The following is a 25,208-nucleotide window of genomic DNA, read 5'->3' on the forward strand; positions in this document are numbered from 1 at the left end:
TTAGCATTTCAGTTACAAAACTGTTACATTTAGCAACCAAAACATAAGGCGGTTGTGATGGTTCTTCCTCTGAGCCTTACCAGCTCCTCTTGGGCAGAAGAAGCAACTATTAAAGCAGAAAAATGACTGATCTGAGCAGACTTGCTGTGAGTGTGTGTGTGTACGAGTGAGCAAGTCTGCATGTAGCTGCTGCAGCAGCAATGTAGGTCACTGTGCTTCTGAGACATGTGACCAGGAACTTCAGAGGCCTCTGCTGCCACCTAGAGGAAGCAGCACATACTACCACCTTACAAACTTCACAGCTTTGTTTCTCTTTGAAACAGACCAGCTAATCTCTTTACACATACATGATACGTCCCTGGCGAGTGACAACTACGCAGCTGTGGAGGTTTAGAATCATTTCATTTATTTACAAAAGCAGAAAAAAGTAAAACATGGTGAAAAACAGCCACGAGCTAAAAAGCACAGTTAAACAGAGGAGATGCCTTTCTGACACGACACCAGTCACATGAGATTTATCCTGACAGCAGTGTTGATGTTTAGTTTAAGGAATAAACCTGGTTAAACTGCTTTACTGATCCAAGCTGCATCATCTGAAAACAGAAATCTGTCACTCCCCCCCCCACCCCCCGCTGCTGCGGTTCTCCTCTAGAACTTGAACTCTTTGTATTTCTTGGCGCTGCCTCTGGTATCCTGAGGCTGGGCCTTCCTCTTCTTTTGCTGAAAGAGACGATGGAAGTGGAGAGCTGTTAGATCTCTTATGGTTGATTGGTTTCTGAACAAAGACCAGCTTAGATACCTTCTGCTTGGCAGCGTGCTCAGCCACCATGTCGCTGAAGTCCTCCTTCTCCACCTGGGCCTGCTGTTCTCTGACGTGCTCCTCGTACTTCTGCGTCATGGCCATCGGGTCCAGCTCCAACTCCTCGGGGGCCAGGGCCACCTCTACGCCGTGGGAATCATGCCCTCCACCGGTCTTACGACTCACCATGGCCTAGAAGAAGCACAGATGAACAGTAATTAAGGAGGACGGCAGAAGGAGAGTTTTAAATAGTCGTGCCGTCCTTACCCCCGACATGTCGTAGATGTGCGTGGACGCCATCATGGCCGCCCCGACGGGGCCAGTTCGTCTCTCTGGCAGGACGGTGAAAAGCTGAGGAGTCTCGTTTCTATGGAAACGAGAACAAATCAAACAAACAAAAAAAAAAAAACTGGTTATTCTCCTGCTGAAGATTTACTATCAATGTTTATTAGCTTTGGAAAAGTAAACAACAGCAGAACCAGCGAGATATTTCAGTCCCAGACGTTTCTGACCTCCAGATGATCAGAAACTCGTTTAGATCTAAAAATTAAAAACGTGCTGCCTCTCTCTGAATATTAAAGCAGATTTTTTACTCAAGTGGATCTTACCGATACTTAGTGGCAAAGTTCTGACTGACTTCCTGTTTACTTCTTAAACAGGAGGATGTATTCTAACCTGTGAACACCCAAGAGTTCCTCTTTACTAGACCGGTTTCCACTCTCAGAACCTCCGGGTCATTTTACTGGCAGCATGCACTGATCAGTGACATCACTCACTGCCAAAATGGTCCTGACGTCTTAGCAAAGTCCCGAAAAGGTTGATTTAAGAAGTAAGAAGACAACGACGGAGGAGAATAGGCCAGCGCACCTTCCCCATCACCCTCATTCGGACGCATCGTTACCGGCCCATCCCATCCCAGAGTTCATGCACGGGAGATTCTGGTCCTTGCGACGATGGCGGGCGAAGCAGGAGAGGATGGAAGCATTTTAACCTCTTGTGGTACAAAAACTAAAAACTTCAGTGGTCTTGTCAGGATTTGTTTGTTTGAATGTCTGATTTTCAAATATATTTTCATCAAAAACGATGAGAAAACCCCTCGTGAAAGAGCCGATATGGTGAGGCCGCGTATTTCTTTATGTGTTCAGAAGTTTAGATTTAGCTTCTGTTTGGCACCGTGGAAGTTGCTAGGCGACAGGATCAGAAGGTTTACATCAACAGCCGTTCTCTTCTAGTCTCAGTGGATGAGGAACGACCTGACCCGTGTGGGCAGGTCCTAACGAGGACGCTGTCCCTGAATATGGACACATCCTTTGTCTCCCTGCTGAGAACCCTGATGCATCGACCAGTAAAAACGATGAACTAAAGGGGATGGAGGCAGCAGAAAAGCTGCTACACTCACCCGTCCATGGCCTCCTCGATCTTCTTCTTCCTCAGCTCAATCAGCTCAGGCGTCTCCGTGCCGATGGGCACCGACGAGAAGCCTCCAGGTGTGATCAGCCCACTGAGGAACAAAAGGAAAGATTTGTTTCATCTCCTACCCGTCTGGGAGAGGGTGATGCTGACAGGACACAGACCCACTACACCCACACAAGAGATCAGGTAAATCTAACCCAGTCTAACCAGTCACACAACTGTGTTCTTTAACAGCATTCAGACCTGTCAGCTGGTGTGAAGAATCCAGTTTCATCTGGCTTCTCTTCATCGCTCTCCTCCTCCTCTTCCTCCTCTGATGACTCCTCATCTGAAGGCTCCAGCTCTCCCCACGGCGTGCGGTCCACCTCCTCCTCCTCTGCTTTAGCCTGGGGACACACACACATACGCACACACACGCGCGCAAACAAAAACACACTTTTACACAGCTAGAAAAAAAAAATGAAATAAAATAACAGAATCAATGATAAACATGATTTTCTTTCTTGTAAATTTGGGCTCTAAAAGCTGAAAATAATAAACAAAGTGCTTTAGAGAGCATCACATCAACCAGACTGGCTTTGATCTCACTGTTCCAGCTTGATTTTTATATTAAACTCTAAAACATGAACTCTATTCCTAATCTGTCAACAAAAACGTAATAAAAATGACCACCAGCTAGACTCCGCCAGGCTGTGATAGCATCAGAGTTTGAAGGAATCAATAAAGTCTGATGATGTCAGCAGGCCCTGGTTTTCATTTAGCACCTTTTTTTATATTTTGTGTGTAAAGCTGTTTTATTTCTGACCTGGAAGTCAGCGGAGTTGGTCCCAAACACGTCGCCGTAAAGCGGTTTGCCCATCTCGTCCACCGGCGGCTTGCCCCAGCCTCCGGCGTGATAACCAAACGTACAGTTCTGGTGATCAGGAACACACCCGGAAGCAGGAAGTTAGTAGGAAGCATGACACAAACACAACCAGAGGAGACCACGATGAACTCTTACATCTGGGATGGGCGAGTTGAGTCCAGGGATCTTGAGGTTGGGGTAGGAGGGAGGGGGGCCGTACCTCTGCATGGCTATCAGCCAGGGGGGGGGCACCTTGTGGGCGTTCTGATGGACAAGAAACAACACAAAAATGCTGAGTCATGAAACCATTTTAACACCTCGTTACGAGTAGCCTCCACTGAGCGTGCTACTATCCATGTTACCATGGTGATGCAAACAGAAGCATCACACATGTTAACAGAAGAGGACAGCTTACCGGTCCCACGGGCATCCCCAGAGCGATCCGCAGCTCATCAGAGAGATCTCCTGGTTTCTTCTCTTTCAGACGCGTTTCAAACTCTTTACCCTAAAAACAAAAACACGCCATGAGATGATTTTTAAGTGAGGAGCAGCCAGAGGAGTGGTCCCATACCTCGTAGTAGAGGTCTCCATGGATGGTGAGCTTGGGCTTGATCTGCCACTTGAAGAACGCGTCGTGGAGCTTCTGGTAGTCGATGTCGATCTTTCCCATCTTGGGACGAACCTTCTCTCTCATTTTGGTTTTCATGGTTTTGGCGTCCTCCTGCAAGCAGAACAGCTCCCATCAGTGACCACTAGAGGGCGAGGGAGGCAGAGGTCCCGCTGACACCCACCTTCTCCTGCAGAGCCTCCCTCATCTCCTGGATCCCCGTCCTCCTGATGAACTCCGGCAGCTGGAACGGGGGCTTCTCTATGCCTCGCTTGCCCTGCAGGTACTTGCGTTTGAAGCACCAGTGGCGCGGCACAGGGACCGTGTTCCTGGTGGCCTTCAGGTGCACCAGCAGCTTGGGCTCCTGAGCCGTCACGTCGTGCATCTCCACCACATCGGGTCGGGCCACCAGCTGGACGTAGGAACATTTGTGACTAAAGACTCTGATACCAACTACAACATCAACTAGAAGGAAGCTGCTCTACCTGTTTGAGCTCAGCCACTGTCAGCCTGTTCATCCTCCTCAGCTTCTTCTTGGACAGTTTAGGAACATCCTGTTTGACTTCCTGTGAGGTTTTTGGACGTTAAAGGGGCACAACATGTTTTTACCCACCAGAAAGCTCAAATGACCGAGTTCGTACCTCATCGCTGTCATCACTGTCTCTCCTCTCCAACTCAAATCCTTTCTTTCGCAGAACGCCTAAAACTTCCTGCTTTTCCGCCTTCTCCGGCTCCTTCTCCTTCTCTTTTTTCACATCATCAGTCAGCTAGGAACGAGGAAGGACAGGAAAGTGTTATCACAACAACACAGAGACACACCTGAACCTGTGCTGCTGATTAAAATCACCTTAAAAGCCTCAAAAATCCTCTTGAAGAAGATAAAGTTCGGGTCGTAGATCTCCGGCTCATCTGTGACGTACTCGATCTCCACCTCTGGCTCCTTCCCTTTCTCTTTCTCCTTCTCCTTCTCACCACCTCCCTTCTTCTGCTGCTGCTCAGCTTGTTCCTTCTTCTCCTGAGCTCGCTTCTTCTTGCTCTTCTTTTTGCGGTTCCTCCTCTTGCGGTTTTTCTGAGAGAGAAAAAAAATTGCTTGTTCAACTCAAAACGGGATCAAACTTGGTCACTACTAGGTGCTCCTGAGCTTTGTGCAGATGGGACTTACATCTTTTTTAGACATCAGACCATCTTCGTCGTTCTCAGACATCAGCGCTGAGGAATTGGTGGCATCCATGTCCCTCCCATCATCGTCGTCGTCTGTAGAGGGGAGAGTCAGTGAAGCAAAGAGCTAGAAACAGAGTAAACATCGGTGTGGCCGACGCTCGTCTGAGGGAGCTAAAGGAGGCTACAAAATCACAAACTGATGATGACCTGGCTTTGTTGCAACTGGATTTGTAAACAATATTGTTTGTTCAAAAGTCTGGTTCTTTTTACTTTGTGGTTTATTTTAGGATTAGTTGGCTAATGTTAGCCCTAGCTCATTATTAGCGCTAGCTACAGCAGGGTTGTTTGACTCTTGTAATTCCACTTTCATCCAGTAGGGGTAGAAGCTTAATGTGTGCAGCTTTAACTAACGATAGAGACCAAAATCATGTTCCATCCATCCATTTTCATCCACTTATCCGGAGTCGGGTCGCGGGGGCAGTAGCTTAAGTCAAGACGCCCAGACTTCCCTCTCCCCAGCCACTTGGGCCAGCTCCTCCGGGGGAATCCCAAGGTGTTCCCTGGTCAGGTGAGAGACATAGTCCCTCCACCGTGTCCTGGGTCTACGTTTAGGACTCCTCCCGGTTGGGCGTGCCTGGAAAACCTCACCAGGGAGGCGTCCAGGAGGCATCCTGACCAGATGCCCGAGCCACCTCAACTGCCTCCTCTCGATGTGGAGGAGCAGTGGGTCTACTCCGAGCCCCTCCCGAATGACAGAGCTTCTCACCCTCATCTCTAGCCACTCTTTGAAGAAAACTCATTTTGGCCGCTTGTATCCGCAATTTCGTTCTTTCGGTCACTAACCAAAACTCATGACCATAGGTGAGGGTGAAAAACGTAGATCGAATGGTAAATCGAGAGCTTCGCCTTCTGACTCAGCTCTCTCTTCACCACGACAGACCGGTACAACGCCCACATCACTGCAGATGCAGCACCAATCCGCCTATCGATCTCACGCTCCAGTTTTCCCTCACTTGTGAACAAGACCCCGAGATACTTAAACTCCTCCACTTGGGGCAGGACCTCATCCCTGACCCGGAGAAGGCATTCCACCCTTTTCCAAATCAAGACCATGGTCTCAGATTTAGAGGAGCTGATTCTCATCTCAGCTGCTTCACCCACACACTGGGTGTTGCCACCACGGCAGGCACCGACGATCTTGCGACCACAGCTCTGGTCGGTTGCCTCAACAATGGAGGCAGGAACAGGGTCCATTCAGACTCAATGTTCCCCGCCTCCCCCGGTACATTTTGGAAGTTCTGTCGGAGGTGGGAATTGAAGCTCCTTCTGACAGGAGACTCTGCCAGACGTTCCCAGCAGACCCTCCCGATACGTTTGGGCCTGCCTGGTCTGACCGGCATCCTCCCCCACCATCTGAGCCATCTCACCACCAGGTAGTGGTCAGTAGACAGCTCTGCCCCTCTCGTCTTCACCCGAGTGTCCAAGACATGCGGTTGCAGGTCAGATGAAACAACAACAAAGTCGATCATCGAGCTGTGGCCTAAGGTATCCTGGTGCCAAGAGCACATATGGACACCTTTATGTCTGAACATGGTGTTCATTATGGACAATCCATACCTGGCACTGAAGTCCCAAAACAAAACACCACCCGAATTCAGATCAGGGGGGCCATTCCTGCCAACCACACCTCTGCTGTTGCCCACGTGAGCATTAAAGCCCCCCAGCAGAATGAGGGAGTCACCAGAAGGAGCGCTCTCCAGCACCCCCTCCAAGGTCTCCAAAAAGAGTGGGTAGTCTGAACTGTAGTTTGGTGCATAAGCACAGACCACAGTCAGAACCCGTCCCCCCCACACGTAGGCGGAGGGACGCTACCCTCTCATTCACTGGGTAAACCCCAAAGTACAGGCACCAAGATGGGGGGCAACTAGTATGCCCACCCCTGCTCGGCGCCTCTCAGTGGGAGCAACTCCAGAGTGGTAGAAAGTCCAACTCCTCTCAAGGAAACTGGTTCCAGAGCCAGAGCCATGCGTTGAGGTGAGTCTGACTATATCTAGTCAGAACCTCTCAACCTCTTCATGTTCCTACAACAGAATTTTAGGAACAATGTAGATGAAAAAAGGGATAAAATTCATGAAAAAGCACAAACTGAAAGACAATCGTCATCATAAACTGAAGAAATTATTGTTAAGTCTCAACTTTGCTGAGAAAGATGCAATCTCACTGTGCTGAAAGGGGTTTAATTCATCCCTGCAAACTCAGAAGGGGTAAAAAAAAAAAGGTGCAAACTAAAATCAACCACCTGTCACCACTTGTCACGTGGTGACAGGTGGTTGATTGATGAATGCCCCTCCTTCCTCTGAAAACGGATTGACTGAAAGCGGTTTAGGGTGGGAGGCAGGGTATCTGCAGGTTTAAGGGAGCCAAATTTAAGACTTTTTAAGACCTTTTTTAAGGCCACTTTGACCAAATTTAAGCTATTTTTAAAATTAAATTTAAGCTATAATTCCCAGCTATTGCCTGGAGCCAGTACTAACCACGTCGTGAACGTGGGATTAGCCATCCAGTTACCATTAAACTTGCACTTCCCCATGGCGCAAGCTCCCACTAGCTTAACCAGCTAATGTGCTCATCTAAAAACAGCCCCCTTTCACAAGCAACTGAATGTGTACGGTTCCGCTTACGCCAACATCATACACAAAAAATGCTGAACACTAACTAGAAATTCACGAAAATTTTTATAGAAATAAAATAATCTTGTTTTTTGGGGTCTTTGGTAATTTAAGACCTTTGGAAACTGGATCTAAGGATTATTTGTCATTTTTAAGGATTTTTAAGGCCTTAAATTTGGAAAAGCAAATTTAAGACTTTTTAAGGACCCATGGCTACCCTGGGGAGATGGCAGCAGTGCAACTGCACAGGAAGCAAGCTGCTGTTAAAACCTGAAGGAGAAATGGAAACCCAACCAAAGTCTCCCCCCCCCCCCCAAATAAACTTTACAAAACGGGAACGCCATATTTAGCTTCAAAGATGTCGAATTTACCAAAAAGTGACAAGTTTGCAGATTTGTTATTTACAGCCAATTAGGTTGTATATGAATATAAATCATAAAAATGTAAGGATTAACAAATAAATCTTATTTAATCAACAACTAATCATTTAGAAGAACTATGAAAAGGATCTAAGAAGCGTCTGAGACCTGCTACATCAGTGAGCTGCCCCTGTCTGATCTCCTTCAGCTGCAGGATCTTCTCCAGAACCTGAGGGATCTTTGGCCCACTGATGCTGATCTCTTCATGCTGCCAGGCCTGAAAGAGCACAGATACGACAGAAAAATATTTTATTGAAACAAAAAGTTCATTTAAACCACAGCAGCCTGCTTCAGTCAGTGAGCTAGCAATAATTTAAAGGGACATCCTCTCAGAGGGAAATCACTTAACTGGATTTTTAAGCAGGAATAAAGGTAAACATTTAAATACAGAATTTATTTGAAAAGAAGAATTTATGTAAAATGTTAACAGATAAAAACCAGAGTGATGTGAAGGAGGTACAATATTAATCAGAGATTATTGCACTTTTAGAACAGCTAAAGCTAAAAAACAAACATCAATTTCCTATGGAAGCCCATTAAATTAACTCATATTTATGCCATTTCATAATGACTTAGCTATTTTGTTACTAGGCGGCAAAGTCATCATTATGAAACACAAGATGTATTTTTAAACAGAGTGGTGTAAATGGGCTTCAATGATTTACTGCACCAGTAATAGGGATGGGAACCTTTGACATTTGAATCGATCCGGTACTAATTACCGGTACCTACGAATCGATACCGGTACTTAACGGTACCAATTTTCGATACTTTTGAGTGTTTAATATTTTAATTTTCTTTCATAATTAAATATATATTTTTCTCAATATATAACCATATTTGATAAATATCACGATAAATAACATACAACTGTTTGTATTTTAACGTCGTCCTTGTAGTTTTATAAGCTGATGATTAAACTGAAGCAAACATCTTTACTGTGAACTAAATTTACTGTGTATCTTCATTCCTTTTACCGTCCTTTTTCAATTGATTTTTCCTACTGGGAAGTTAGAATTTCTGAGGAGAAAGCGAACGCACCATTAGCTGATAACAACGGTGGCAATGGAAGCTAACATATCAAGCTAACGTTATCTTAAACAGTTTATTTAACTGCTGGAGCAGATTAAAACGATGATGCCTCACACTTAGATCGTTGTCGCTGGTTTCATCTTCACCCAGTCACCCGTCGCATTTAGTGAAGTGGACCCAAGCTTAAGCGTTCGTTCGTTCTACCATGCTGCTCTGTTTACAACTGGCTCGCAGCGACCGATGACTTAACGCTCTTGCGCATGCGCAGCTGTCTAGGCAAGTTCTCGTTGTGAAGGACGGGTACCGAAACGAGACACCGTTTCAAATTAAGTGAATCGGTGCTCGGTCGGTACTATGGAATTTGGTCGGTACCTTAAAAAGTACCGAATTCGGTACCCATCCCTAAAAGCAGCATGACGATAAAATCTCGTGTTTAAGAGCGTAGGACTTCCATGTGCAACAGGAGAAACTCCGTTTCAGTCTGTTTACCTCTTTGTCTTCTCCTGGAGGGGGGGGCACCCTCTGTTTCTGGGAGGGCAACAACGTGACACCAGGAGGAAGCGGCCCACGAGGATCCAAGATAGAAACTGAAAAAGAGTTTTGAAAAAGTGGTCATTGCTGTAGAAACTGGACTTACATGAAGTTATGTGTTTTTATTTGAAATAACACATTAGACTGACCAATGGGCAAAGACCTGGGCTGCAGCTTGGCCATCTCCTGCTGACGCTCCTGTTCCAGCAGCACAGCAGCCTGGCACACGCAGACGGGGAGACATAAATACAAGGTGAACATGTAGGAAGTGCAGATTAAAGATAAACCCCTGAGTTTAGTTAAAGCTCTGCTCTGGATTGTTGGCTTCTATTCAGCCGATTACCTGCAATTAGACAAGAAGCAGATGTATATCTAACTTGGCCACTAGGTGGGGAAAAGGCTCTTAAAATCATCACTTTGCAAAGTGAAAGGTTCATTCTGTTAGAGCAAACGGGGCCTTCAGCTCCCCTAAATATTAAACGGAACATCTTTGCCTTTTCTGCTGCTCTAGAAGGTCCTGTTCACCTCTTGTTGTAACCAGAATGAGCAAAAATCCACAATTCACAACAGGATTTTGCCTCAACTAACCCAATTAAAAAACTATTTCTGATTTATATTTTGTTGTTTCAGCGTCCCACAATCTCCCAAATGCATAATATTCTTAGCGTGTAGTGTTCTAAACCAACAACGGAACATGATGGTCTGAGGGCTTCACCTGTTTGGCTCGTTCCTCCTGTTGGAGAACCATGGCCGCCCTGTGCTGAGCCATCTTCAGCTGGTCGTCCTGCGTCAGCGCTGGAGGCAGCAGGGGTCCGTGCTCCATTCCTAAGGGTAAACCAGGAGGAGGAGGACCTCCAGCGGGCATCATGCCCATAGGCTGGAGCATTCCGATGCCAGGGGGCATTGGAGGCATGGGTAATGGGGGAAGAGAAGGTAACCCTGGCATCTGGAGGAAGAAGGAAGTAAATTAAAGGCAAACACCCACTGAGCCATGAGCTTAACTGAACCTCAGTTTTCACAAGTTTCATTTGTTTGTTTTGTGATAATGTGGTTAAACAATTAAATCTAGTCTCTCATCCACCTGTGTTGTTAAAATCTATACAGTGCAGTGATCACCATGGCGACTCTTGGTTTTATTTACTGCGTTTTTTGATGGTTGCCAGAAATATTGTGATAACACAAGAAGACATTTATGAAAAAAAACTCTAAGACCAACAGAAAAGTGTATCAGTACATTAAACAGTGACGTCACAACAATCTGATCAGTCCTTACCTGGACGCCCATTGGGTTGTCTTCATTTGGTTTGCTGAGGATAATTCCTGTCTGTAGGACAAAAACAAACGGGCAGATCCAGTAGATAAATTAGTACTAAAACAAGTTTCTTTAGGAAACAAATCGTGATGAGGAAGTGGAAAAACCAGAATCACATTTCTAAAGCGTTTACCTGCATCATGTAGCCCTTCAGTCTGTCAATCAGCTCCTCTCTGGGACCTGGATGAGAGAAAATAACTGTTAGACAACAAGGAAGTGATTCCAGGAGCGCAAGACAAATTCGAAGTTTTACTGATTCAATAAGATACAAACAGAACGCTACACTGCGTAAATGCAAAGACTTACGCTCAAAGTTAGCAAAATAAGCTAAACGTAAGATAAATACGTTTAAATAGAAGACCCAAACCAATCAAACGTTTAGCTGTTGCTTTAAACGTCACAAATCACGCAGGTAGATTCACTATGTTGTGCTCTAGTGAATGTAAACACACGTAGAGTCTGTAGTTGGCCTACTTTAATAATGCGTTACCAAACTGCTAGCTAAAGTTAACGGAAGGCTAATACCTGGTAGCTAAATTCATTGTTCGATGAGTGCCCTCCAAGTATTTCTTACCCATATTTGGTGCGCCCAGGTCAGCCAGCTTGGCTTGAAGCTCCGGATTGCTCCATGTGTTTAAAGCTGCGATTGCACCTCCTAAATCAGGCGAAAGAGAATCGCTACCCGTTACTCCGTCGGATGCCATGTTGAGCTTCTCTCAATGGAACAACGGCGGCAGCGGAAACAACGCGAGAGTGAGAAGAAGATTGGACCAATGCATTGTGGGAAACGTGCCACAACGTTAAAAAAAAAATTCTTTTAAATTGAACTTTTTCATTTACAATTAACATGGCATAAATTCCTTTGTTTTACATTACCCGGGATCAGGTGCAAAAAATAACAAAAGAGACTTTGCATAGAACGCAAGAATATTTGTGAACGAAACGAACAAACAGAAAAAAATAAATAAATAAAAAAGAGACAAAGAGCTAGGGCTTTGTTTTCAAATCATACTTTTCAAAAAGATTAAGGAGTTTCATTGCATGTTTACTTTTCATAAACTTAAGGGCTTTGGAGAAAGAAAGACACTCGTTATGAAATGCATAGAATCTGGCTTCACATTTCCATATCTACATTTGTGAATGTAAAATTTAGCTACAACGATTATGTTATTTACCAGAAAGTCCCATTCAGTGTTATCTAATATGGCACCGTAAATGACATCGTTCTCAGAAAAGGGTTCAATAGGTATCTTTGTGTATAGCCAGTCATGGATATCATTCCAGAGAGCTTCAGAGAAAATGCAGTAAAATAATAAATGAACAGAGGTTTCTTTATCATCACACCATACACACTTATTTGTTTCGAAACCACATCTCTGTCGTAAGAATTCCCCAGATGGGTGTACGTCATTTAAAACCCATGCCCAACTAAAAAACGTGTGCTGGAAGTTGGTTCATGTGGCCACGGGATGTCAGTGTTGGCACAAGAGAATTTATTAACAAAAGCGAAACTTTTTAGTTTCATTTTTGAAATTTGGTTCACGAATTACAAAATTTAAAAGTAAAATGTAATCAAAGTACAGCTTTTTTTCTTAATGGTCATCTTGCACCAAGAAGGTTGCTGGCTTAAATCTCAGCTGTGCGCATTAGATGTGGAGTTTTAATTGTCGTATTGTGCATGCACTTGAGCAATACTTTGTCAAGAAGACACGAACCTGGTGCCCAAGTGCTGGTGAGCAAACTGCCTCTCCTCCCCTTTCGGTCAGCTCATAGGTCCCCGGAGCATAGAAAAAAACGAATACAAGTGAACAAGGCTATAAAATCTATTTTCTAATCTGCTTTGCCTTACGCCCTGAAATGCACATTTTTGTACTTCAATTCAAATGAAAAGTATTTATGTGTGTTTCTGTGTCTTTCAAATATTTTGAGATGTATTAGCTTGTAAAAATTTGTAATTAAAACAGACTACAAATCAGATGTTGCATATATGATGTCACCCCAAAATCTCTTCGCCCACAGCGTAGGTGCTACATAACACATGGTCAGATTTATAGTGCTTTTATCCATGCATAATGCTCATTTAATGCTCCACCATTGGAAATCATGGTAAACAAAAGACGTTTGAATCTAGAAATAGTGACTGGGTGTTTGGCGCTCTCTTGTTTAATGTGGCAATGCATGTTCCCCAATCAGGAAGACTTGGCCAAGGGATAGCCGACGGGGGCGGGTTCCTTGACTAGCTAGCTTGGTTTGCAGAATTGTCATTGTAGCTTTAATGTTTTTTTATGCAATGGGAAACAAGCAAAGTAAGCATTTCACAGCAGCATTTTAAGTGTGTTAACCGTTTGTGACAATAAACTCCTTGAGCCGACAGAAATCTATTTTGAAAGATTGGTATTCCCATGCGAAAGCGTAAGTTAAATGACCTGCACTTGTACAGCACGTTTTTGATCAAGAGGACTCCATAGCGCTTTACACCACAGTCATTCATTCACCTGTACAGGCACATTCACATATTGAGGGTGATAAGCTATAGCCACAGCAACTGAAGGCTGCTGTACACAGGCTCCTCTGGTTCCTCCGACCATCACCAACATAAGGAGGGTGACATGTCTTCCCTAAGGACACGAGTGCTTTAGTTGGCCAGTAAGCAATGGTACACAGTGACCTTTAGATTTGACCTCTCAGTGTACCAGAACTTTTTTTAATGCACACAGGTAGATTCTATGGCTGGCTAACCCCCCCCCCCCCCCCCCCCCCACACACACACACACACACACACACACACTGTTAACTTTTATAAAACCTGAACACCAATTTCTCTAACTGCCATGATAATTAAAAATTACGAAAACTTAATAACAGTTGTAATAGTCCATACTACTGAGGTTTTACGACCAGCCGGCACTGCGCAGCCGCAGTGGTGTGGAGGGGCGGTGACAGCAGGGCGTCTCTGCGAGCTGCAGGGGGAACCACACGAAATATGGAAAGGAACATAAAGCGTCGGGTGGAGAACTGAATGACATCAACAGCACTTTTGGCAAGGCGTCTCAAGGTAGAGTCAATACGAAACTTTCTCATTAATCAGTGCAGTCTGTGTCACGCGCGCACAAATTGAAATCTTCAAACGTCACTTCAGTAGAAACTTTTATTTTATGGAGAACTCGAGCGTTCCAGTGAGAACTAGAGGAATGCTTTTGAAAGCGCTTCCTTGTACAGCAGCAAGCGGAGCTTTTACAACATGGTGAAAAATACGGCTGTTTCCGGATTTTATTAACTAATAACGCTCAAACAAAAGCCGAGCGTTCTCTTTGTTTCTCTTTTGGCATTTGGTCTAGTTATAGTTTAACAGGGGCCACGCCTTTCTCACCAAGACTTTATCTTTTTGAGCCATACGACCGTTTAAAAGTAGAATTTCATGCACAAATGTGCCTTATAGTGTTTTAAAACTGAGCCCACCATAAATAATCACAGAGCTGCATGCTTTTAATTTGTAAAAATATGTTTCCTGACTTGATCTTTTATATTAAAGTCACTCCAGCAGATAGCATTTCCCTCTGTAGGTATGAGTGTCTGGTTCAGGGGTGTGCAATCCTGGTCCTCAAGAGCTGCTATCCAGCATGTTTTAGTTGTTTCTCTGCTCCAATACTCCTGCTTCCTGGATTAATCATCTGTTCAGCAGCTCCTCAGGCTTTGCAGCAGCCTGTTAATCACCAGCGGATTCAAACCAGGTGTGGTTAAGGAGAGAAACTATGAGGCCAGAACAGTCTCCATAAGAATTAAGTCACACAACCTTTTCCACAAATGCACATGTTCATTCGGAAATTCACACTCTTTGACACATAAATATAATGTGAAAAAATAAGTCACGCAACATTTTCCACAAATGCACACGCTAATTCTGAAGTTCATAAGAAACTACTAAAACCTGCTGGGTAGTGGCACTCTGGTCCAGTTTCTCATGCCTAACCCAAACATAATTTTTGCATGCTTTTAATTAAAACACTTAATTTACTTTCACTGTAACCAGTAAAAGAAATATGAACCCAGAATGCACAAGTCAATTGGAGGCCATCATAACACACACACACGCACGCACGCACGCACACACACACACACACACACACACTGTTTAATGGGGCAGAAGTACTGGAGTGGTGGAGTCAGACATGCATCAGCAGAAAAACAGACACATGCATAATGTTAACTGATCTGGTCTTAAATTGGCTAGCATTGTGAAACCTATCCCCTTTATCTGGTGTGCATAACTTCCCCTTTAAAGCTGCATGATTCACGTCCTCTCTCTAAAACGCTGCAGGGGTATTTAACACCTTTCAGTCTTTCTTTTTTTTACTTTACCAAACTTTCCTGTAGTTCCTTCTGGTTCTGAGAGTGTGGTGTTTTTTTAAATACACAGTAATGTTCAGGTTGCAGACGGTGTGGATGATTCAGTATTTTATTTAAAACCATAACCCTTTCTCACAGTAGTCCTGCCCTTGCCAGTGAGGGTAACATGAGCCAAAGCACAACGGATTCAGTTTATTTCTCATCAGACGAAGAGTTTATTTATAAATCCTGGTTGTTTTGCATCAGTTTTAACCAATGTTATCCTTTAAGACTTGCTTTTTTCAATCTAAGTGCTTTTGGTTTTTCCATCTTCCAGACGTTATACAGTAATCTGGATAAAACCTTAAAAGAATGCTTCAGTTCCAGCTCATTCTCTCCTTATCCAGAGTCTCCAGTTAACCTAGCCCTAGGCTGGCACAGGGTAGCTTTAACCCCTACAGCCGAGTTGCTTACGTGTACGTTTCTCACTAGCTTGGTTGGGAAGTATTGGTGAGATTGTTTTGCAGCTAGAGAAGGAAGCTAGATGGTGCCGCTTCTCCTTCCATTGGGAGAAACAAAACAACCTGCAGGTAACAAAAGCTTCTGTGCCGGTGCGACCAGCCGATTGGCTGCTACGCCCATCGCTAGCCTGGCTCTGTTCAACCAGTCAGTGCACTGAGACGTTGCACCTGTGGGTGCAGCAGACAAGCCTGATTAGTGCAACTTCAGGAGATCAGTTGATGAACAACACGTCTGAAGCTGAATCAGTTTCTGAACTCTGACTTTAACTGTTAACTTTGTGCTCGGCTCAGTGTTAGACACCTAATGTTATTAATGAACGTAAAAATATATTTAAATGAAATTCTGCAGCAGCACCGGGCGGCCCGAGGACGCTCCTGACTTAAAATCAGCTTTATTGCGGGTAAATATCGGCCAATCGACATATCGGTCTACCCTTAATTTAGACTTGGGTTTTTCTTTGAGTCAAGAGTAGATGGAGGTATTTTGTTTAGAAAAAGGATGTACTTGCGTCTTTGACGGTGAGTGGCAGACTGCCCTGTTGACTGATTTCCATAGCCATGAATACGTCACGTTCGTTGTTGCTCTGATTGGTCCTAGTCCTGTTCAGTTGCGTGCGGAGACAGTTGGACACCTGTAGCTTCTGCCTCATGCTGCATAGTTCTGATGGCTTTTTCAGTCATTAATGTTGACCCAACTCACACTATTGGGCCATTCCCATCTGTACCGGGTCGGCCCGGGCCGGGTAGCGTAGGTTGTTTATGGGCCATTCCCATCTGTACCGGGTCGGCCCGGGCCGGGTAGCCCTAGTCGGCCCCAGCCTGGCCCGGTTGATTCCACACATCCTTGTCTTAAGCCCATGTGGGCTGATTCTACCCACCAATCAGAGGCTTGCTCTAATGGAAGGTGTGAATGGGCTGATTCTACCCACCAATCAGAGGCTTGCTCTAATGGAAGGTGTGAATTTGCTGTCAGCAGTGGGCGTGTTGGCCCTGGTCGGCCTGAAGCAGTACCCCTCGGGAAGAGGGCCGAGAATGAGCCTTGGTTGGCCCGGGAAAATTCCAGGCCACCCAGATATGTAAACAACCTACGCTACCCGGCCCGGGCCGACCCGGTACAGGTGGGAATGGGGCTTTACATATCTGGGTGGCCTGGTATTTTTCCGGGCCAACCAAGGCTCATTCTCAGCCCTCTTCTCGAGGGGGTCTGTTTCAGGCCGACCAGGGCCAACACACCCACTGCTGACAGCAAATTCACACCTTCCATTAGAGCAAGCCTCTGATTGGTGGGTAGAATCAGCCCACATGGGCTTAAGACAAGGATGTGTGGAATCAACCGGGCCAGGCTGGGGCCAACTGGGGCTACCCGGCCCGGGCCGACCCGGTACAGATGGGAATGGCCCATAAGTTGGGTATTTTTTAATTTATGCCACTATAATCCAGCTTTAGCATTTAGGGTGTAAAAAAAAAAAAAAAAAAAAAAATATATATATATTGAAATGTGCAAAAATTGTTTAATTGACTAATAATCAACCAGTTTAGTTGGTTATGGGTCCACCTGCAACTCTGGTTTTTTAGCCAGTGGTTGATTAGGGGAGGTCTGCTTTATTACTTTAAGTGCTAATTCATGCTAGCAATAACCTATCGTAAGTTTGGACAAGCTTACTGTTTAATTTGGTAAGATTATTTTAAAACGTAAGTATTCTCTTAATTATAGGTCTGAGATGGAGTGGCTGCCGGTGTAAAAGCCTTTAACGCAGAGTTGGTGCTAGGGATGCAACAATACCACTTTTTGTCAAACCGATACGATACCGATACTTGGATCTGAGTACTCGCCGATACTGATTACCAATACCGATACTTCTACCACACAAAAAAATGCAATGTTTGGAAAACAGATTTTATTTTCTTCTCTGCTTTCAACAGGAAAAGACTGTGAGGAAAAAGTAAAATATATGAATGGAAATCATCACAAAACTAAAATATTAGGTGAACAGAAATGACAAGTTACAGTGAAGCCATTTTCAAGCAACTGCGTTGGTATCGGTTCCTGGTATCGGTTAACTTTTACCGATACCGACACTGGTATTGGTATCGGTGTCGATACCAGTATCGGTTTCGACATTGACACCGATACTGGTATCGGTGTCGATACCGATACCAGTATCGTATCGGTGCATCCCTAGTTGGTGCATCTAAACATTTATTTTCTAAAGTATTTTAAAAGGGAAACAGAACAGCAAAGGTCATTCTTTGGTTAGGATGGTTCTGACCTTCGATCAGCCAGTGAAGTTTTCTTTGATTCATGGTAGACGGAGTTGGTCTGTCATTTGTCGTAAATGTCACTACCTGCACTGAGCTGCTGTGTTTCTCATGTGAGGAAATTCAATATTAATCAGAGTCAAATTCATCCCAGTAACACGCCGCAGATATAAACCCGCCACAGGAATAAAAGTTAGACTGTGTTTATTACCGCTCCTTCTTTTTAGTGAGTCCTAATGAAGGAATGAAGACAATTCGTTCTTATCTTTCACATAATATCAAGTTCGGATGATTTTTAAAGTGGTATCTTTGGTAATCTGCATGATTAACTTATTTTGGGGAAGTTCCAGTGAAGCTGCTTCATTGTTTCATTGAAGTTGCAGTGAAGGATGCTTCATCTGGAACTTCCTCCTAAATCAGTTAATAATCTATTAGGTTTACACAAATTTCACTGCTGAAGGTTTTAATTAAATGTTGTGATTACTTTTTAAACCAGTCTGCAACAGCATGCATTTGATAAGACCCTAAAGCAGGTTTTTAATGTGATGTTTTGTATTTGCAGAAATGATTGATGATCATTGACCAAGTAGACTGTGTTCTACATCAAATCAAGTTTCATAAAATGCAAATTATTCATTTTATTTCAACAAATTTGTGCATAACCGAAAAAAACAAAACATAACTCCTGGGCTCATGACCTGGAGCAAAAACGGTGAAATGTGCAGCTCTTACTCAGGCGAGTATTCAGTGCTAATATCAGAGTGCTGTAAGTGGTCCCTTATAGCCTTATGGGTATGTCAATTATTTATGCCTGGCACACAAAAATAAACGGCGCACATATCTGTCCTGGCAGCTGTAGTGACGGTATCCATAAAACACGTAAGGACATGTGAATAGGTCTGATTGTGTGTACAGAGCAGGTGTCACTATTAAAAATGGATGTGCTATACTTGTGTGTATTTTGTAGGTATTTAAGGCTGTAAGAAAAGTTTTGATTCACTAATATTTTGTGATCTTTCGTGTTGGGTTACTGATATTAGTTTTTCTGTTGCCAGTACCGATGCCGTCATGTAGGAGACGCGATCAGCCGATGGCTGATATGTACTGCCAATTTTCATGGCTGATATCTAGATGTTTTCCACATCATCTTCCTGTTAAAACGTCACTAATATCAAAACTTCTGAAGCTGAATCAGTTTGTGACTTTAAATCGGTTTTACTAAGAACACATATCAGCCGATGCCTAAAAAACAGTAAATATTGGCCTATCGATAGTTAGAACAAGTGCTAGACCGATATCGGCTGATGTGTACCATTGGCAAAACATTGTGAGCTGACATTCCTTTTTTGTAACTCGTTTTTATTTAAAGAGCAGGTTCATTGAGAAACTTGACTCTTGACGGGGAAAGCTGTTTAGTGTACAGGAAACCGTCTCAGCTAGTAGAGGCTAACTGTTAGCATTAGCAACTCCACCTCACAGCAAAACTCCTCCAGGCTTGTGTTATTTGTGGAGATGAAACATCAACGTTGCAGAGTGGTAGAGTCATGATGCTATTTGACAAAGGAGAGATGTCTGAACATCACAAGTATTTGTTTAAGTCTCCAAACTCCTGGGGTGTTTCTCAATATCAAGGCGCCTGGCCCTGCGAGGCGATGTCTTGCGAGGCCAGTCGCCTTGCTTACGAGGACACTGTCCTTCCTTCATCAAAGAAACGGTTAAATGGAACAGACTTGCATCATGTGACCGCGGCTTCCACGGCGGTCACGTGACACGGGAGATAACGCTATATTTTATATGTAAAGGTTTCAATATAAATAATGAGCCTTTTACTTTTTAAATTGTGTATACCGGTATGTTTATTAAATTAAAAATGTAAGTGAGTTACTACCCGCTAGCCACCGAAGCTGCAACTACTAAGCAACTAACCAAAATAGATAACTTCTTTGGAAAACACTTTAAATTAGTTAACTTACTTTTAAACTTGAAATTTGCCCCCGAAGTAGCTGTCGGCTTTTGATCCGCCATTCTTTTGAAAATACCGCGGCGTATTCTGGGTAGTTTTTGACCAAGGCTACACTACAAGACACCTCCTGTGTATCCTTGCTCAGCTAGCTAAACGGCTAACAAACGGAGAACACATGCCTCGGTAGAACACAAACATTGGAACACTTCTTGGCGGCTCCCGATGACGCATCTCCTAGGCGGGCGGGGTCAAGACATCCAGGCGAGGTTCCTTGGCGTTGAGAAACACCCTTGTATTCTGACTCCAGCTCCTCTGGCTAACTTCTACTTCCTGAAACAGGAGCGCCAGAGCTTTTTTTTTTTTTTTTTACGGAAAATGACCCACATGGCATTCATTTATACCGGACACCAGTGCAAATGGAGTGAATAAGACCTTTAATAATAGGCTGTGCACAAAATTTATGACTCAAGTGTTGGTTGGGTTTAGCGTGGGAAACTGGTTCAGGTTCAAAAATGTTGTGCCTCCACTGTTATTAGTGACATTTTAGCATGAAAATGAGGTGTAAAATGTCTAGATGTCGGCCCTCACTGTGAACCCAACAGACCTGCAATAGAAAAATCTATCTGGGTCAATCTCTAGTTCCAGCTGCAGATGATCATTAAACCTGGTTCTGAAACACCTACGATCACACAGAAGCTGTTCGGTACAATGAAACAGCAGCGGTGTGTGACTCGCCAAAGCAACATTTCTGCTGACTGAGTGGGGTGTGGCTGTGCTGTGGAAACTGTTGCAGACCTGTCAAAGCTCTCCGTGAGCCAATAAACCGCTCTCTGCTCAGCCTTCTCGGTAGAGTCTTAACCCTCTGGAGGCAGGCGTTCATTAGCAGATTTGCAACGTTAAAACCTGCCTACCTGGTTACTCCACATACGTATTTCATGAGCATTTTTTTAACTCAGAAGTACCCCTGAAGGACTTAGTTGTTCGTCCTTTTATCAAAACGTGTTTTGAGCCTGAGAGGGTTAAAACAGGAAGAGGTGGTGGGGTGTTTTTAAAAAAGTGATAAAAGGAGAGAGCAATGTCAAAAATAAACAGTAGTTTGAGTGTTGGATGGAGATGAAAGGCTGCTGAAGCACATGGGTGAGCTCTTTTTGTCGCTCCAATTCTGTCGGGAGGTTTTTATGGCACCAGTGACAGCTTACACTTTATATCCCCTGCTTAATTAAACAGTCAGAGAGCTTTTGCTTGTTCTGGCTGCCTTCATTGTGCATGAAGATTCAGACACAAACACATCTGTCAGCCGCAACGAGCGCAGACACAACCCTAGAGTAACCACACTGCTTTATTTAAACACCTGTCTGTTCGAGCTGCGGGCGGAGTTTGGGCGGGCTGACAGTTTGCCCACAGATCTTTTGTGACCTAACCCTGCAGTGTGTGTATTCCAAGAATTCATGTTTCTGGTTGTATGAAAGGAAAAGAGGAAGGGCTTGTTTTCAGCAGGCGCTGCTCTTGTTTGTAATGGAACAGGTAAAATATATCTGCATGGATTGTATTTTTTTCTTTTATTGACTCAAGTTGTTTTTGTTTTCCTCTTTAGGGCTCAGCAGCCGGTGGGAGGAGACACCGACATCCTGCAGCCTGTCCTCACCCCTGCATCCAGCTGTAGCCAAACCAACATCCTCATCTCTTTAATAATTAGTAGCTTCTTAATGGTGACTTGTTTCATTTTAATTCATCATTAGGCCTTGGAGCTATTTAATCTTTTGCATCTACCTAAGTGCTGGTGCAGTGCTTTTTATTAAAAGCTATTGACAACAGATCCCATCCTGATCTGCAAAAACCGACACATCCTCACAACAACATCCGGTAGACGGAGTTGACCAAATACGAGTTCAGGATGGTTGAGTCAGAGATTGTCGCCACGGGCATGGCCGCCAAGCTCCGGAGCCAGTGGGATCGAGACGATGGTCTGGGACAGAACTACAAAGCAGTGAAGTTTCTGGGTCAGGATTACGAGTCCCTCAAAGCCCGGTGCCTCCAGTGCAGGAAGCTGTTTGAGGATGACCTTTTTCCTGCTAGTGCGACATCTCTGGGATTCAACGAGCTCGGCCCCAGGTCCTCCAAGACCTACGGAGTCCGCTGGATGAGGCCTACGGTAAGAGAAAGAGGGGGAGGCCCCGGTAGATCTTTAGAGTGTTTCTGGAGATGCACGCCGGCATGATTGGATTGTAGGGATGTTGGAAAATATCGATACTTTGAAATATCGCAATATTCCGTGTGATTTGGGATGTAAGAAAACAATGACGCACAGAAATGTTGTAATATTTAGTTTAGGGAGGTTTGATATTGTCTTTCTGACCTATAAACCGATTATTGTCTGACTCTATTTCCGATACCATAAATAGACCAATACAGATATATCCTGTGTCCCCCTTTCATATAAAGAAAAACAAAAGCATCACACATCGCCCATCATGCATGCTTGTATTTTAACCATTATCTGTGCAAAATGGCAACTACTGTAATTTAAGTGGGTAGTAGTAAAAGCGCCATATTTATTTTGTCTCCAACAGCAGCTGAATCTCATTCTCCCTAAGCGTGACGCTAAGATGTTAAACTTGCCTTGCTTGGTGCCGATTGGCACAGCTCTGAAGATAATGAAGGGTCTGGTTTGATGCCCACAACGAACAGTTATATTTTGCTGCCTCAATTTAATTTTGTGGTCATCATTACTAACAGTAAAATAGTAAATGAAACAGCAGATGTTCATCAGCCAACAGGAGGTGTTGCATTAAGCAGTGTAATGACCTGTGGATAGAAGCTGTTGCTGAGCCACACTCCTTTAGCATCTACCAACCAAGTGTATTTTATGTTGCTGGGGTTAGCAACATCAAAGACAATACACTTGGTTTGTAGATGCTAAAGGAGTGTGGCTGCCTGCACACCCACAAGGTGCCCCTGCAGTGTTACCAGTAGTTGCTTACTAGAAAGAGTGCAGTTGCCACACCACGCTGTGACAAAAGGGGCGTGTTTCTACTTGCACAGGCCTGATGTTGGAGCACTGTGGGTTAACAAGGGCATACAACCTGTTCAGCTTGCTTGGTATTTGGCATTGTTTCCTTAGATCCTCTGCTGAAATATGTGATTCAGTGTGAACCCTGTCACATTACATTCAATTCAAATTCAATTCAGAGATACTTTATTAATCCCAGAGGGAAATTAGAGTTTCAGTACACACAATTCTGAGATCAGACGTACATACATCATAGACACATGACAAGAATTGGTGACTGTGGTCATTCGCAACCTGAGTCGCGCTACATTAATTGATCAAGAGGATTTATATGAGGATAGAGTCAGGGGGAAGGAAAAAAAGACACTTCAGAGATACCCTCAACAGGGAGGGCAGCTTTGCTATGCAAAAAAACACCTCAGACAGATCTGCACACAGACTTCAGACATTACACAACATAAGTGTCCACTAGGTGGGGAGGTAGGGTTGGGACTCTCCTCACTTCAGTGCGTGCAGCTGCATGGAGCAGCGCTCGTCACCTCCGTTTGGACAGAGGAGGGAGATAATGGGTTAGAGAGCACATTGACTCCTAGATACGGTTCCACGGCCTTCACCGGTCACAGTCCCACCCAGGCTGGGATAGGGAGAAGAGTTTCAATAGCGACGACAGCATTCCACATTTCTTCTGAGGGGAGTTTACACCTCAGCCTCACAGGCTTCAAGGGCACCAGATTCAGATAAGAATTGTTTTGGGGACAGACAGAGATAATTTCCTCTCTGCCTTAGAGTTTTGTTGGTCTTCAACCCCTCTAGATCCAAAAATGGCATAATTAATCTATCCCAATCCGTGCTGATCTGTCAACTCTCTCCTTGATGAAATCCACCTTTTGTGCCAGAGTCTGAATCTCAGCCAAAGTTCTAAGCTTACGACTCATCTCGACAATTGTATAAGTTTGTGCATTCACAGCATGATGCATTCCATCCCTGAGCTCCAGAATTGAGCCAATATTCCTCGAAAGCTCGTTAATTCTCCGGTAAGCCAGGTAACCACTCAGGCCAAACAGCAGGAATCCTGACACCAAAACGACGAATATCCAGACGTCTTCAGAATCCTCTACAGACAGTTGAGAGAGGCATACCAGGTTCCACTGTTTCCAGGAGGCCATGATATACCCAGCTGGCTCTATCCCAGAGGAGCATCCGGGAGCCCCTTCTCCCGTTCTCATCGTTGAAAAATTTTTGTCAATCGCGTTGAGAGACCAACTGACCAGATCCATTTTTAATAATTTCCAATTTCCAGAAAAAATGCAGAAAGCACCGTGCACACAAGACAGGACAAAGAACTTTGGGATGAGGAGGGAGGGAGAGAAGAAAAAAGCGTCTGTACTCTCCAAGAGCCAGAAGAAGAAGAGATGCACAAAGAGTCTGCATCTGGATAATAGCTCTCCATCTTTAGTCTATACTCTTCTCTTGGCGGGAATGATGGTTTCGGGTGGATCTCAGATCTGGCCTTCCTGTATCAGCTTTCCTTAAATGAGCAGTGGCATGAGTTTGTAGCATGGACCTCTCCATGTTGATCCAAGGCTTATGTAGGAAGCACATCCTGCAGTGCTTTGTTGGAATAACAGGGGATGCACGTGCTGATGGAACCAGTTACAGCTGCTGCACAGTTAATAAAATCCTCACTGAAGTCGTCTTTCCTTGTGGCACTTCCCACCCGTACCTGAGGACTTCTCTGTGTGAGATAACTGTACAAGGATTTTGTAGAGATCCCTCACATTAGTAGCCTAACCATCCTATATTTATGAATAGATGGATGGATATAGATGGATAGTCTGGCCACAACTCATAGACAGGGCTCAGTTATAGGGCTGAATCTACGGTTGCCTTCTAAATTGTCTTCCTACTACTGGACAGCAAACATGACTGCTACAGATATCAGTCAATGGGGCAGTGCACCATACTCTGTTGAACATGCAAATACATAATTTTTCTACATGAAGGAGTTGAGTCCCTCTTTCTGCTTTTGACTCGAAGCAAAGCCCAAGTCTAAATCGTCCAACGTTGATGTCCAGTCCGTTGCATCGTCTCGCCCACCTAACTGTTGGAGACGAGACACACAACTGCTCAGGGTAATGGTAGACCAGCTGAGGCTCCTATGGAGCATAGCTAGTGTAACACAAGCAGTAGTTGAAATAAAAGGAAAGGTTCTGTTGAGACAGCAGCAGATGTTGTTTTTCCTCTACAACTCTAATTTAATTGTGTATTTCTTTTGTTGGTTTTTGCTCAAATTATAAGAACAATTCCAAAAGATCCTCATAACTTTCAGATTTTGGGGGGTA

At 44.2% G+C, this 25,208-nt stretch overlaps 2 protein-coding genes across 2 annotated transcripts in view; one reads left to right on the plus strand and one right to left on the minus strand.

The window, feature by feature from the left end:
• Positions 1–508: 508 nt before the first annotated feature.
• On the minus strand, positions 509–11,534 carry sf3b2 (splicing factor 3b, subunit 2). Its single transcript, XM_015946399.3, has 21 exons — positions 11,362–11,534; positions 10,921–10,967; positions 10,749–10,799; positions 10,191–10,421; positions 9,625–9,694; positions 9,434–9,531; positions 8,021–8,129; positions 4,826–4,917; positions 4,511–4,732; positions 4,305–4,430; positions 4,149–4,229; positions 3,848–4,075; positions 3,628–3,777; positions 3,472–3,561; positions 3,213–3,320; positions 3,018–3,125; positions 2,456–2,598; positions 2,199–2,300; positions 1,067–1,166; positions 800–991; positions 509–720 (listed from the first exon to the last, which is right to left on the minus strand). Exons 1-21 carry the CDS (start codon positions 11,489–11,491, stop codon positions 649–651), a joined length of 2,550 nt encoding a protein of 849 aa, XP_015801885.1. The 5' UTR covers positions 11,492–11,534; the 3' UTR covers positions 509–648.
• A 9,987-nt stretch (positions 11,535–21,521) lies between these two features.
• capn1 (calpain 1) overlaps positions 21,522–25,208 on the plus strand; it is a 41,779-nt gene continuing 38,092 nt past the window's right edge. The window contains exon 1 of the mRNA XM_054747475.2: positions 21,522–22,008. Coding sequence (XP_054603450.1) covers positions 21,751–22,008 — 258 coding nt within the window. The 5' untranslated portion in view covers positions 21,522–21,750. The remainder of the gene's footprint in view (positions 22,009–25,208) is intronic.

The sequence above is a fragment of the Nothobranchius furzeri genome, chromosome 2, assembly GCF_043380555.1.
Source record: "Nothobranchius furzeri strain GRZ-AD chromosome 2, NfurGRZ-RIMD1, whole genome shotgun sequence".
In the NCBI taxonomy this organism is placed as follows: domain Eukaryota; kingdom Metazoa; phylum Chordata; class Actinopteri; order Cyprinodontiformes; family Nothobranchiidae; genus Nothobranchius; species Nothobranchius furzeri.